At 45.0% G+C, this 13,347-nt stretch overlaps 1 protein-coding gene across 2 annotated transcripts in view; it reads right to left on the minus strand.

Moving 5' to 3' along the window:
• Nucleotides 1–5,076: 5,076 nt before the first annotated feature.
• The window catches only part of LOC138663764 (oocyte zinc finger protein XlCOF22-like), a 71,788-nt gene continuing 63,517 nt past the window's right edge, over nucleotides 5,077–13,347 (minus strand). For both annotated transcript variants that reach the window (XM_069750100.1, XM_069750101.1), the window contains one exon: nucleotides 5,077–6,346. In XM_069750100.1, coding sequence (XP_069606201.1) covers nucleotides 5,175–6,346 — 1,172 coding nt within the window. In that variant the 3' untranslated portion in view covers nucleotides 5,077–5,174. The remainder of the gene's footprint in view (nucleotides 6,347–13,347) is intronic.

A 13,347-nucleotide genomic window follows, 5' to 3' on the forward strand; every position in this document is an offset into this window, starting at 1 on the left:
CATTGGGTCTTTGTATTTTCCAGGAAATAATGTATAGCTGCCATTCGCAGGTTGCAGACCCTGTATATCCCAAGTTGATTTATGTGTCTATGTCTCACATTCTTATCCATTCTTTTGGACCTTTCCATATGCTTACGTGCCTTGCAATTTTGGAATGACACCCGGTGCAGCTGTGTTGCGCATGCGCTGCGTGTGGTTCTCTTCTGCTCCCCGTCGGAGCGGCATCATATTGGCCTCGCGCATGCGCTGTGGGTTGTTTAACCATAGGGGCTGTGCGACGCTTGGCGCTATCTCTGACGCGGAGCTGGGTGCCCCATGCGCGCATGCGCCGGTTACACGGCTGTTACTGGCTGAGACTCACCATGTGATACGTCACATGGTATACAGTCCACCCTATTTGAAGGTCCTTGTTCGGCTCAGAGTCACTTCCCCTTGATAAAGCTGATACTCGTGGTAGGCGAAACGCGCGTTGGGGATTCTTTTTGGCTGGATCCGGTCCGGTGCACACTGCCCTGTTACAAGTTTATTGGTAAGCGCTGCACTGATTAGGATTTTGTGCTGTGAGATATATTTTTTGCTCACAAGCTGACCTTTATTGCGTACGTATGGCCGCTTTCCTTTCTCTGATGCAATGTATGAGACGTGTCTAGTGGCAGTTTGCACCGGTGGATACTCATTTTCCCTTTTAACCATCCTGCTTTTACTATGTATTGATTTACTATGCACTTTATGCCTGTTAAATTAATAAAACGTGTTAAATTTTGCACTACCTTTATTCTCCATTGGTACTCCTTTCTTTCTATTTGCATGGAGTTGGTTTGCTGCACTGGTTGTGGGTTTTTATGGCACTACTTGGTGCTTTCATTTCCCTGTGGCTTTATGATGTTGCCTGGTGTTATCAACCATAGAGGTCTGCTGGAGAACTCTGGTTGTCATGCCAACCTATAGGTGACTCACGATCACGTGACGGGGTCAAAAAAGGGTGGGATTTCCAGCATGCTTGCCGGAAGAGTGAGTTAAATGCCGCTGTCAGAGATTGACAGCAGCATTTAACTAGTTAACAGCCGCAGGTGGATCGCTGTTAAAGGCACATGTCAGCTGTTCAAAAAAGGAGCTGCGACTGTCACCGATACTCGCCGAGTCTCGGCTCACTCGTCCAAGTGATGTGAAAAATACGCTGAAGACGGCAATGGAGGAGATGGAGAAATTCATTTCTCAGCCTCCTCTGCAGCATTACACTCACCTCCCACAGACACTCACCTGCAGCACAGACGCATGACACTCACCTCCCTCTCACAGCAGAGCAGGAGCTGAGGGTCATAAGCATATTGTATCTGATGCTCTCACATCGGATGCCATATACTCGTCTGACGCCAGCCTAAAGCAGCAATCTTTCAATCACCTGTGCTATATATAGCAGAGCTTCAGCAGAAATCACATTCTCCTATGAACACCGGCTCGTGACATTAACGTAATTAGGGGGTCTTCTGCTGTCATAACAACCCACTGGCACTCTGAGATCAAGTGACATTGGCACTGATGGGTTGCCGGAATGTCTCGCTTCAGGTTGGCGCATGTTAAATCCCGCTGTCAGAGATTGACAGTGAGATTTGTCTGGTTTACAAACAGCCACGGTTGGAGCTCCAATCAGGCACATGGCAGTTAAATCAGTTATCATGCGAGGGGCAAGATGCAGACTCAGCTTCGGAGCCCACATCAAAATCAGGGACACAACATATGATGTAAATATACATCATGAAGCGGTTAAAAAATTGCAGCCCTCAATGTATTGTCAATGTATACACTGCAGTGTATGAGAGCTGTCAGTTTTCCACTGATACTTGCCCTGTTAGGACCTGCTGACGGACACTTTAGCTGGCTGAACCTGAGGCCGTTACCTTTTCCTCTGAGGTTGCATGCTATGTATTACTGTGATTGTTGGATAATGAGGGGACTAACCATCTAAATGTCACTTGCGCTATTGACAGTGGCATCACCAGTTTGCAGCTCATTTCCTACTCAGGCTTCTTCTGACTCCTGTGAATCCAGAGCTGTCAATCATGGAAGGAGGTGAACAAAGATGCAAAACAAGCCGAGGGGGAAACTGCACTGAATGGTTTGATCACACTATAGGTTCCCCAAGTTTGGTTTAAACAGCTAATTCATGCTGTCAGACTCCCTTTTGATGTACAGCTGCAATCAAAATAATTCAATTTAGAGATAAACAAACAAATTTGAGTGGAATTTTACAAGTATCTGCATTCACCAACATGCAGATGTTTTTGTAATTCGCTTTTTTGCAAATTTAGCAAAATGGTGACCACTGGCTGCCATTTTTATGAACCATGAAAGGTCACCAAAATTTTTGAAAAAAAAATTATACTCACTGTTCAAGTCTCCCTTCTCTTCCTCACCGTTACCTATCCAGTCCTCATCGCTTGTTTGGATCGCCGTGGGTCACTCACACTATAGGACGGGGCTTCTGCTTAATAGATAAACCTAGAAGATGTCTGTGCATGCACCAGCAAAGGTCAGTTTGCACGGGGAACATTATAACGTGCACTGTGACCTTTACAGGCACATGAGGAAAACTTTTCCAATCTATCTAACTCAAAAACGTCAGAGTGAGACAGGGATTTTTGAGTGACCGATGGCAATCCAAAAATACAGTGCCCGACTAATCCACTTTCTGCCATTCCCCGGCCTCTCCCCTCTGTCAATCACTTCGCTGGCTCCCCATTACCCAAGGACCTCAGTTCAAAACCCTAACTATGGCATGCAAAGCCATCCACGGCCTGTGGACCTCGTCTCCCGGTACTTACCTGCACGCAACCTCCGATCCTCATAAGATCTCTTTCTCTACTCCCCTCTTATCTTCTCTTCCCACAATCGAATACAAGACTAAAGGCCCCGTCACACATAGCGAGATCGCTGCTGAGTCACAAGTTTTGTGACGCAACAGCGATCTCAGTAGCGATCTCGCTATGTGTGACACGTACCAGCGATCAGGCCCCTGCTGTGAGATCGCTGGTCGTGTCGGAATGGCCTGGGCCATTTTTTGATCGTTGAGGTCCCGCTGACATCGCTGAATCGGCGTGTGTGACGCCGATTCAGCGATGTCTTCGCTGGTAACCAGGGTAAACATCGGGTTACTAAGCGCAGGGCCGCGCTTAGTAACCCGATGTTTACCCTGGTTACCATCGTTAAAGTAAAAAAAACAAACGCTACATACTTACCTACCGCTGTCTGTCCCCGGCGCTCTGCTTCTCTGGTCTGGCTGTGAGCACAGCGGCCGGAAAGCAGAGCGTTGACGTCACTGCTCTGCTTTCCGGCTGCCTGCCGCTCACAGCCAGACCAGAGAAGCAGAGCGCCGGGGACAGACAGCGGTAGGTAAGTATGTAGCGGTTGATTTTTTTACTTTAACGCTGGTAACCAGGGTAAACATCGGGTTACTAAGCGCGGCCCTGCGCTTAGTAACCCGATGTTTACCCTGGTTACCGGGGACCTCGGGATCGTTGGTCGCTGGAGAGCTGTCTGTGTGACAGCTCTCCAGCGACCAAACAGCGACGCTGCAGCAATCCGGATCGTTGTCGGTATCGCTGCAGCGTCGCTAAAGTGTGACGGTACCTTTATTCTGTGCATCTTCCCTACTCTGGAACTCTCTACCCCAAACATATCAGACTCTTGCCTACCAAGGAAACTTTCAAAAGGAACCTGAAGATCTACCTCTTCTAACAAGCCTACCTGCAGTATCCACCAATCCCCCAAACTGCTACATGACCAGCTCTACCCTCACCTACTATATTTTCACCCATCCCTTGTAGATTGTGAGCCTTCGTGGGCACGGTCCTATCTTCTCCTGTACCAGTCGTGACTTGTATTGTTTAAGATTATTGTACTCGTTTTTGTTATGTATATGCAGCGCCCCAGAGATCTGGTCGTTGCAGTAACATCGCTCTGCTACTAAGGGGAGTGATGGTACGTCTGATGGCACTTAAAGGATTCTACTGAGCAGGTATCACCAGCACAAATTACACTTCACACTCTGGCCACTAGGGGGAGCAAAAGGCTTATTTATTGGGCCACTTCTCACATTGGTAAAACTAGGGGTCGGACAGGAAGTTTGGCAGAACGAGACCTGGGAGAGTTCCAGGGAGGACCTGTCAGAACTTGGAACTCTGGCAGGGACTTAACGAAAGGACAGATTGTTACAGAACCGCACCTGCACTACCTTGCGGCGGTATCCTAAGAAAGAGACAAGAAAGGAAGAATATTGTGGAACAGTGAGAAAAGGAGATCAGCATAAAGGAGATCCAGTAGGAGTCGTGCCCCGAGAACGGCAACATCTTACTGAGGCACATAGTCGGTGGCCGGAGCACCAAAGAAGTAACAGTCTCCACGCATTACTTCAATCAGCGGCAGGACAGTTAATTACAGGTTGGCTGTCTACCATACATCACCTAAGAAGGACATAGGAGGCAACATGGGAGAGGGGCGACACTAGGGTTCCAGAATACCTCCAGGCCTACCCGTCTTAAAAGTGCGTCCTAGCCGTAATATACCTGGGGGACGGAGAAGGGAAAGATCTAAAACGGATGAGACAGCAGTTGTGAGGACTATCCTGAATGCTCAGCAGGGAAGCACTACAACACACAGGCGCTAGTGGGTAGACACTGATATCCACCTGAAAGGAGAACTCTGGATGTGCCTTCGGACCGGCCGGTCTCAGACAGCCCTGGTGAAAGTGCCCTGGCTTGAGGATCCTGAAACCTTCAGTAAAAGGTAAAGAAACTGAACCCTGTGTCCTCGTTATTCCTCGCACTACGTACCAACACCCTTTTTTGGACGCCCCTTAGCAGGGTCACTGACCGGGTCCAGCCACTGTGACAACCGCAGAATCGAGCAGAAAGGACCGGTACCAAGTGACTTGTGACCCTGTGTCTGGGGGCGCTCCATATACCCCATTTCACATATAAAGCGCCATGGTATAAATGGCACTATAATAATAAATCATAATAATAATGAGGATTGGACAAGTGACAATGAGGAACTGAGGGGCATTAGAGGTGAGCGGTAATAGCAAATGTTTATTGTTAATTGCATACATAAAGTGCTCTAAACTGTTTCCTTTCCTCCTATAATCAATAAAATGATTTCACATAATAAGAAAATAGCTACTTCCCTGTGTGAGTTATTTGATGTTTAAGAAGATGTGATTTGTAGATAAAACATTTCTCACACTGTGGACATGAAAATGCCTTCCTTCTTTTGTGACTTCTCTGATGTCTTCCAAGATGCGATTGCACTGAAAAACATTTCCCGCATTCTGTACATGAAAATGGCTTCTCCCCTGTGTGAGTTCTCTGATGTCTATCAAGAGCTGATTTCTCTAGAAAAGATTTCTCACATTCTGAACATGAAAACGGTTTCTCCCCTGTATGAATCCGCAGATGTCTTTCAAGTTGTGATTTCTCCATAAAGCATTTCCCACATTCTGAACATAAAAATGGCATCTTGCCTTTGTGAATTTTCTGATGTTTAACAAGTTGAGAGTTTTCTGTAAACCCTTTTCCACATTCTGGGCATGAAAATGGCTTCTCCCCTGAATGACTTCTCTCATGTATAACAAGAGTTGATTTCTCAGCAAAACATTTCCCACATTCGGAACATGAATAAGGCTTCTCCCCTGTGTGAGTTTTCTCGTGTCTAACAAGATGTGATCTCTTTGTAAAACATTTTTCACATTCTAAACATGAATATGGCTTCACCCCTGTGTGAGTTCTCTGATGTGTAACAAGTTCTGATCTGTTACAAAAACATTTTCCACATTCAGAACATGAATGTGGCTTGTCTCCTGTGTGACTTCTCTGATGTCCAACAAGATATGCTTTCTGGTGAAAACATTTCCCACATTCTAAACATGAATATGGCTTCACCCCTGTGTGAATTCTCTGGTGACTAACAAGTTGTGATTTCTCATAAAAACATTTCTCACATTCTGAACAAAAAAATATTTTCTCCTTTATATGTCTTTTCTCATGTCTAACAAGAGCTGATTTAGCTGTAAAACATTTCCCACATTCTGAACATGAATATGGCTTCTTCCTTTTGTGATTACTTTGATATTCAACAGCCATTCTTTTTTTTTTATTTTGCTTAACAGTCTGTGATGAATCAGTAGATCGAGCCTGTTGAAAAGGATCAGTTGATAGCTTTTTGTTGTGAAGAACTTTAGGTGAATCTGGGAGAATTGCATGTTCTTCATGTGTATTTGATGTGATGCCACAATCGTCTGATTCACAATCCAAATGTATTAGACGTGCATCTGAGTTGCTGGTATAGTTATCTGCAAAGATAAAACTGAACTTATAAAGAATCAGTAACAGTGACTTAAAAAGTGACTTACACAGGTCTGCAAAAAAATTTTTTTCAAGAACTGTTTTGGTTATTCCACTTAATCTTTATGTTTTTAAGTGCGCTGAATCCGAAAATGACCTCCGTTTTGTCATAGGACATCACGTTTTCTGACAATTTAAGTAACTATGTTATATAAGCCAATACCTCAAAATAAATGAAAATAGTAACATAGTAACATAGTTAGTAAGGCCGAAAAAAGTCATTTGTCCATCCAGTTCAGCCTGTATTCCATCATAATAAATCCCCAGATCTACGTCCTTCTACAGAACCTAATAACTGTATGATACAATATTGTTCTGCTCCAGGAAGACATCCAGGCCTCTCTTGAACCCCTCGACTGAGTTCGCTATCACCACCTCCTCAGGCAAGCAATTCCAGATTCTCACTGCCCTAACAGTAAAGAATCCTCTTCTATGTTGGTGGAAAAACCTTCTCTCTTCCAGACGCAAAGAATGCCCCCTTGTGCCCGTCACCTTCCTTGGTATAAACAGATCCTCAGCGAGATATTTGTATTGTCCCCTTATATACTTATACATGGTTATTAGATCGCCCCTCAGTCGTCTTTTTTCTAGACTAAATAATCCTAATTTCGCTAATCTATCTGGGTATTGTAGTTCTCCCATCCCCTTTATTAATTTTGTTGCCCTCCTTTGTACTCTCTCTAGTTCCATTATATCCTTCCTGAGCACCGGTGCCCAAAACTGGACACAGTACTCCATGTGCGGTCTAACTAGGGATTTGTACAGAGGCAGTATAATGCTCTCATCATGTGTATCGAGACCTCTTTTAATGCACCCCATGATCCTGTTTGCCTTGGCAGCTGCTGCCTGGCACTGGCTGCTCCAGGTAAGTTTATCATTAACTAGGATCCCCAAGTCCTTCTCCCTGTCAGATTTACCCAGTGGTTTCCCGTTCAGTGTGTAATGGTGATATTGATTCCTTCTTCCCATGTGTAAAACCTTACATTTATCATTGTTAAACCTCATCTGCCACCTTTCAGCCCAAGTTTCCAACTTAGCCAGATCCATCTGTAGCAGAATACTATCTTCTCTTGTATTAACTGCTTTACATAGTTTTGTATCATCTGCAAATATCGATATTTTATTACAAATGTTTCATGAAATTCATTTTTTAAAACTGCAATGAGCTCACTAACACACACTAAAATTGATTCTTCTTCCCTGTGAGGCTTCTCTTGGTACATTTTACGCTTGTGAGTAGCATCTGGAATGTCTCTCTGAAGCATCCAACAGTAGTCTGCCATCATTGTAATGCTCCATCTTCCCTGGTATATTCTTTCCATCTCTTTAATGTCCTGGTGGAATCATTCACCTTGCTCTTCACTCACAGCTCCCAAATTTTCAGGAAAGTTGTCAAGGTGGGAAAGGAGGAAATGCACTTTCAAACTCATCAGACAACCTAAAGCTTGAAATGTTTTCAGCATTCGTCCGACGATTTTTTTGTAGTCAGGGTCTTTGTTATTGCCTAAAAATTTCTCTACGACCTCTTTAAATGCAATAAATATAAAATGTTGGCCTGCACTCTATGATAGAGCGGGTTGCTGGTATGACAGACCGTGTGGTCTAATAACAGTATACAGTAATCTACCGCACTCCCTAAGTGGAATATCTTATGCAGAAATGTAGTGTTCAAAATGCTAATTTATTTAAATACAATAGAAAAACATCGGATCAAACATGAAGTGAGTAATACAATATGTATATGCGACACAACAGTGATGACGTTTCGACCCTCCCGGGTCCTAGTCTAAGGTCGCTGTGAATATAAAAACAACAACATACAAAAAATAAATACAAGAGTAAAGGATACAACATAGTACAGATGCCGTAATGGAAGTAGTTCACATTTGTATATGTTCTAATATTATTCATAGCTCAGGGCAAAATATTGTTTCCTTATGCAGTGAGGCTAAAAGGGTTATTTCACTGAACGTAATGCATCACATGAACCGGTATCTAAGGAGAGCCTAGTTAGTGGTGATCGGATATTACCTTAATCCAGGTACTGTGAGTGATTCTTTTGGAGCAAGGTATCCCTGTAATATCCAGGGGCTAAAAGGAATAATAGTGGTATTAATATTTTGTGATTAAATGATAGGTTAATTGGTAGGTTATCAGCCGAATAGGGTTATATTTTATTTTACCGTATAAAGCTCATAGAATGTGCGACCTGGTTGCTGATCCGTATAAGATGAGAAACCTGGAAGGTCATAAGTGTGGTGGTGAGGGGAAATGAAATGTATAGCAAGTTTTAATATGGTGCCCTTGTACTATGGAATAGGTATTTACCTTAAGAGTCTGTGTTTTAAGCGGCGCATCTGCGTCTTGCTTTGGAGAAAGTGAAAGCCTGCAAGGGTCACCAGAGCATAAAGTAAGATGTGGGTAAAGCGCACTGAGGTATGGAGTGTAAGCTCCATCTGTGGTGCGGCAAGGGGCTGGCGTGGGGCTGGCGTTTACCTTGTGTAGTGGAAGGGCAGCGCTCCTGCGTCCTGCTGTGCGATGTGCCTTGATCACTATAGCGCGACCTTACATAGCCATGCCGCTCTGTGAACCGGAAATTGTAAACCGGAAGTGACGTCGCGTCACTCCTGTCCTACCTAATGCGCATGTCAGAGCATTGTCAGGGACTCTCCCTGCCTGGTAACTGCAAGCGCTGATGTGCGCTGTGTGGGGACATAAATACTTATTGAGATGGTGTGCTTTAACTAACAGGGCGCAGTCAGTACTACCCAGATAGTAGTTAGTTGAAGCGTAACCCCTATATTAGTTAACGTGGACCTTCATTAAGTATTTATGTCCCCACACAGCGCACATCAGCGTTTGCAGTTACCAGGCAGGGAGAGTCCCTGACAACGCTCTGACATGCGCATTAGGTAGGACAGGAGTGACGCGTCGTCACTTCCGGTTTACAATTTCCGGTTCACAGAGAGGCAGGGCTATGTAAGGTCGCGCTTTAGCGATCAAGGCACATCGCACAGCAGGACGCAGGAGCGCTGCCCCACCCCGATCTATCATAGAGTGCAGGCCAACATTTTATATTTATGGTTATCTTGACTTGGCTTTTGCACCTATTTCCCCATGTCTACTTAGACGTTCGCATACGACGAGGCTACCTGTTCTAATATCTTGTCACAAGTGACTGGATCTAACGAGTTCCTTCATACTCCAGTACAGGAGTTAAAGACTCGAGATTATGAAAAAGAGAGGCGAAAATTTATTTCTTACGACCTCCACAGCACTACTCTAGCTGAGTACCATAAACAAAATAAGATACCCAGAGGACTTAGGAGTAATCTGCGTCCTACTCTATTTTACGATAATCAGGAATATTGCGATAAATACAAAAAAATCCTCAATAAATGCTCCCTAGATATTATTATTTTAACGGTGGAATATCTTCAGAAATCTATTTGTGAAACTAAGTTAAATATACAGGCTATTGAGACACAGCTGTCAACTACTCTTTCTTCTACCGAATGGACTAATATCAAAAACAAAGCCGACAAGATCCTAGCTGAATATCAAAAGACTCTACGGGAACGAAAGCGGCAGAAGTTCCAAAGGGACAACGAGGACTATTCAAAAGACCAAGTCTATAGATGGAACAACTCCTACACTACCTGGCGTCAACCTCCGAATCAGAGAAAACAAGGCTCCTTCAGTTCAAGCAGCGATTCTTTAGTTGAAACAAACTGATATCGTTTTTTATCGAAAGGCCGCAGGGGGGAGGACAACACGCAGACCAACCAGACGAGCGAGGAAACAGATAACCACACGGTCCCAGGTAAGTCATCAAACCTGGTGATTAATATATCCAGATATCTTCTCTCCCCTGCAGAGCTATCACTTCTTCAAAAAGGACTTTTGTTTTGTCCAACCCCAAACTGGAATGATTTTCAACTTGAGAAAGAGTTACAACGATTTTATCGGACTGCTGGACTAAAGACTCATTTCGGCACTATTGGTAACATCAATAATAGAAGAGGCGGGGTGGCTCAAAGAATTGATCAATTGTTTGCTAAATTGTTATGAAAGGCAATTCAGTATCACAATGGACATGGAGGTCAGAGCACATACAGTGATCTGACAATAAACCAAAATAACAGAACGAGCTCTGAGACGTGGGAACTCTGCAGACCGCAATCCCCAATCCTCTCCAAACAACACCAGAGGCAGCCGTGGACTGCGCCCAACTCTGCCTATGCAACTCGGCATAGCCTGAGAAACTAACTAGCCTGAAGATAGAAAACAAGCCTACCTTGCCTCAGAGAAATACCCCAAAGGAAAAGGCAGCCCCCCACATATAATGACTGTGAGTTAAGATGAAAAGACAAACGTAGGGATGAAATAGATTCAGCAAAGTGAGGCCCGACTTTCTTAACAGAGCGAGGACAGGAAAGATAACTTTGCGGTCTACACAAAACCCTAAAGAAAACCACGCAAAGGGGGCAAAAAGACCCTCCGTACTGAACTAACGGCACGGAGGTACACCCTTTGCGTCCCAGAGCTTCCAGCAAAACAATTAGACAAGCTGGACAGAAAAAATAGCAAACAAATAGCAAAGAAGAACTTAGCTATGCAGAGCAGCAGGCCACAGGAATGATCCAGGGAAAAACAAGTCCAACACTGGAACATTGACAGGAAGCCAGGATCAAAGCATTAGGTGGAGTTAAGTAGAGAAGCACCTAATGACCTCACCAGATCACCTGAGGGAGGAAACTCAGAAGCCGCAGTACCACTTTCCTCCACAAACGGAAGCTCCCAGAGAGAATCAGCCGAAGTATCACTTGTGACCACAGGAGGGAGCTCTGCCACAGAATTCACAACAGTACCCCCCCTTGAGGAGGGGTCACCGAAGGCTCACCAGAGCCCCCAGGCCGACCAGGATGAGCCACATGAAAGGCACGAACAAGATCGGGAGCATGGACATCAGAGGCAAAAACCCAGGAATTATCTTCCTGAGCATAACCCTTCCATTTAACCAGATACTGGAGTTTCCGTCTTGAAACACGAGAATCCAAAATCTTCTCCACTATATACTCCAATTCCCCCTCCACCAAAACCGGGGCAGGAGGGTCAACAGATGGAACCATAGGTGCCACGTATCTCCGCAACAATGACCTATGGAATACGTTATGTATGGAAAAAGAATCTGGGAGGGTCAGACGAAAAGACACAGGATTAAGAACCTCAGAAATCCTATACGGACCAATGAAACGAGGTTTAAACTTAGGAGAGGAAACCTTCATAGGAATATGACGAGAAGATAACCAAACCAGATCCCCAACACGAAGTCGGGGACCCAACCGGCGTCTGCGATTAGCGAAACGTTGAGCCTTCTCCTGGGACAAGGTCAAATTGTCCACTACATGAGTCCAAATCTGCTGCAACCTGTCCACCACAGTATCCACACCAGGACAGTCTGAAGACTCAACCTGTCCTGAAGAGAAACGAGGATGGAACCCAGAATTGCAGAAAAACGGCGAAACCAAGGTAGCCGAGCTGGCCCGATTATTAAGGGCGAACTCAGCCAAAGGCAAAAAGGACACCCAGTCATCCTGATTGGCAGAAACAAAGCATCTCAGATATGTTTCCAAGGTCTGATTGGTTCGTTCGGTCTGGCCATTAGTCTGAGGATGGAAAGCCGAGGAAAAAGACAAGTCAATGCCCATCCTACCACAAAAGGCTCGCCAAAACCTCGAAACAAACTGGGAACCTCTGTCAGAAACGATATTCTCCGGAATGCCATGTAAACGAACCACATGCTGGAAGAACAATGGCACCAAATCAGAGGAGGAAGGCAATTTAGACAAGGGTACCAGATGGACCATCTTAGAAAAGCGATCACAGACCACCCAAATGACTGACATCTTTTGAGAAACGGGAAGATCTGAAATAAAATCCATAGAGATATGTGTCCAAGGCCTCTTCGGGACCGGCAAGGGCAAAAGCAACCCACTGGCACGAGAACAGCAGGGCTTAGCCCGAGCACAAATCCCACAGGACTGCACAAAAGCACGCACATCCCGCGACAGAGACGGCCACCAAAAGGATCTAGCCACTAACTCTCTGGTACCAAAGATTCCAGGATGACCAGCCAACACCGAACAATGAACCTCAGAGATAACTTTATTGGTCCACTTATCAGGGACAAACAGTCTCTCTGCTGGACAACGATCAGGTTTATTAGCCTGAAATTTTTGCAGCACCCGCCGCAAATCAGGGGAGATGGCAGACACAATTACTCCTTCCTTGAGGATACCCGCCGGCTCAGACAAACCCGGAGAGTCGGGCACAAAACTCCTAGACAGAGCATCCGCCTTCACATTTTTAGAGCCCGGAAGGTACGAAATCACAAAGTCAAAACGGGCAAAAAACAGCGACCAACGAGCCTGTCTAGGATTCAACCGCTTAGCAGACTCGAGATAAGTCAAGTTCTTATGATCAGTCAATACCACCACGCGATGCTTAGCTCCTTCAAGCCAATGACGCCACTCCTCGAATGCCCACTTCATGGCCAGCAACTCTCGGTTGCCCACATCATAATTTCGCTCAGCAGGCAAAAACTTCCTGGAAAAAAAAGCGCATGGTTTCATCACTGAGCAATCAGAACCTCTCTGCGACAAAACAGCCCCTGCTCCAATCTCAGAAGCATCAACCTCGACCTGGAACGGAAGAGAAACATCTGGTTGACACAACACAGGGGCAGAAGAAAAACGACGCTTCAACTCTTGAAAAGCTTCCACAGCAGCAGAAGACCAATTGACCACATCAGCACCCTTCTTGGTCAAATCGGTCAATGGTTTGGCAATACTAGAAAAATTGCAGATGAAGCGACGATAAAAATTAGCAAAGCCCAGGAACTTTTGCAGACTTTTCAGAGATGTCGGCTGAGTCCAATCATGGATGG

This window comes from Ranitomeya imitator, chromosome 2 (genome assembly GCF_032444005.1).
Source record: "Ranitomeya imitator isolate aRanImi1 chromosome 2, aRanImi1.pri, whole genome shotgun sequence".
Taxonomy (NCBI): domain Eukaryota; kingdom Metazoa; phylum Chordata; class Amphibia; order Anura; family Dendrobatidae; genus Ranitomeya; species Ranitomeya imitator.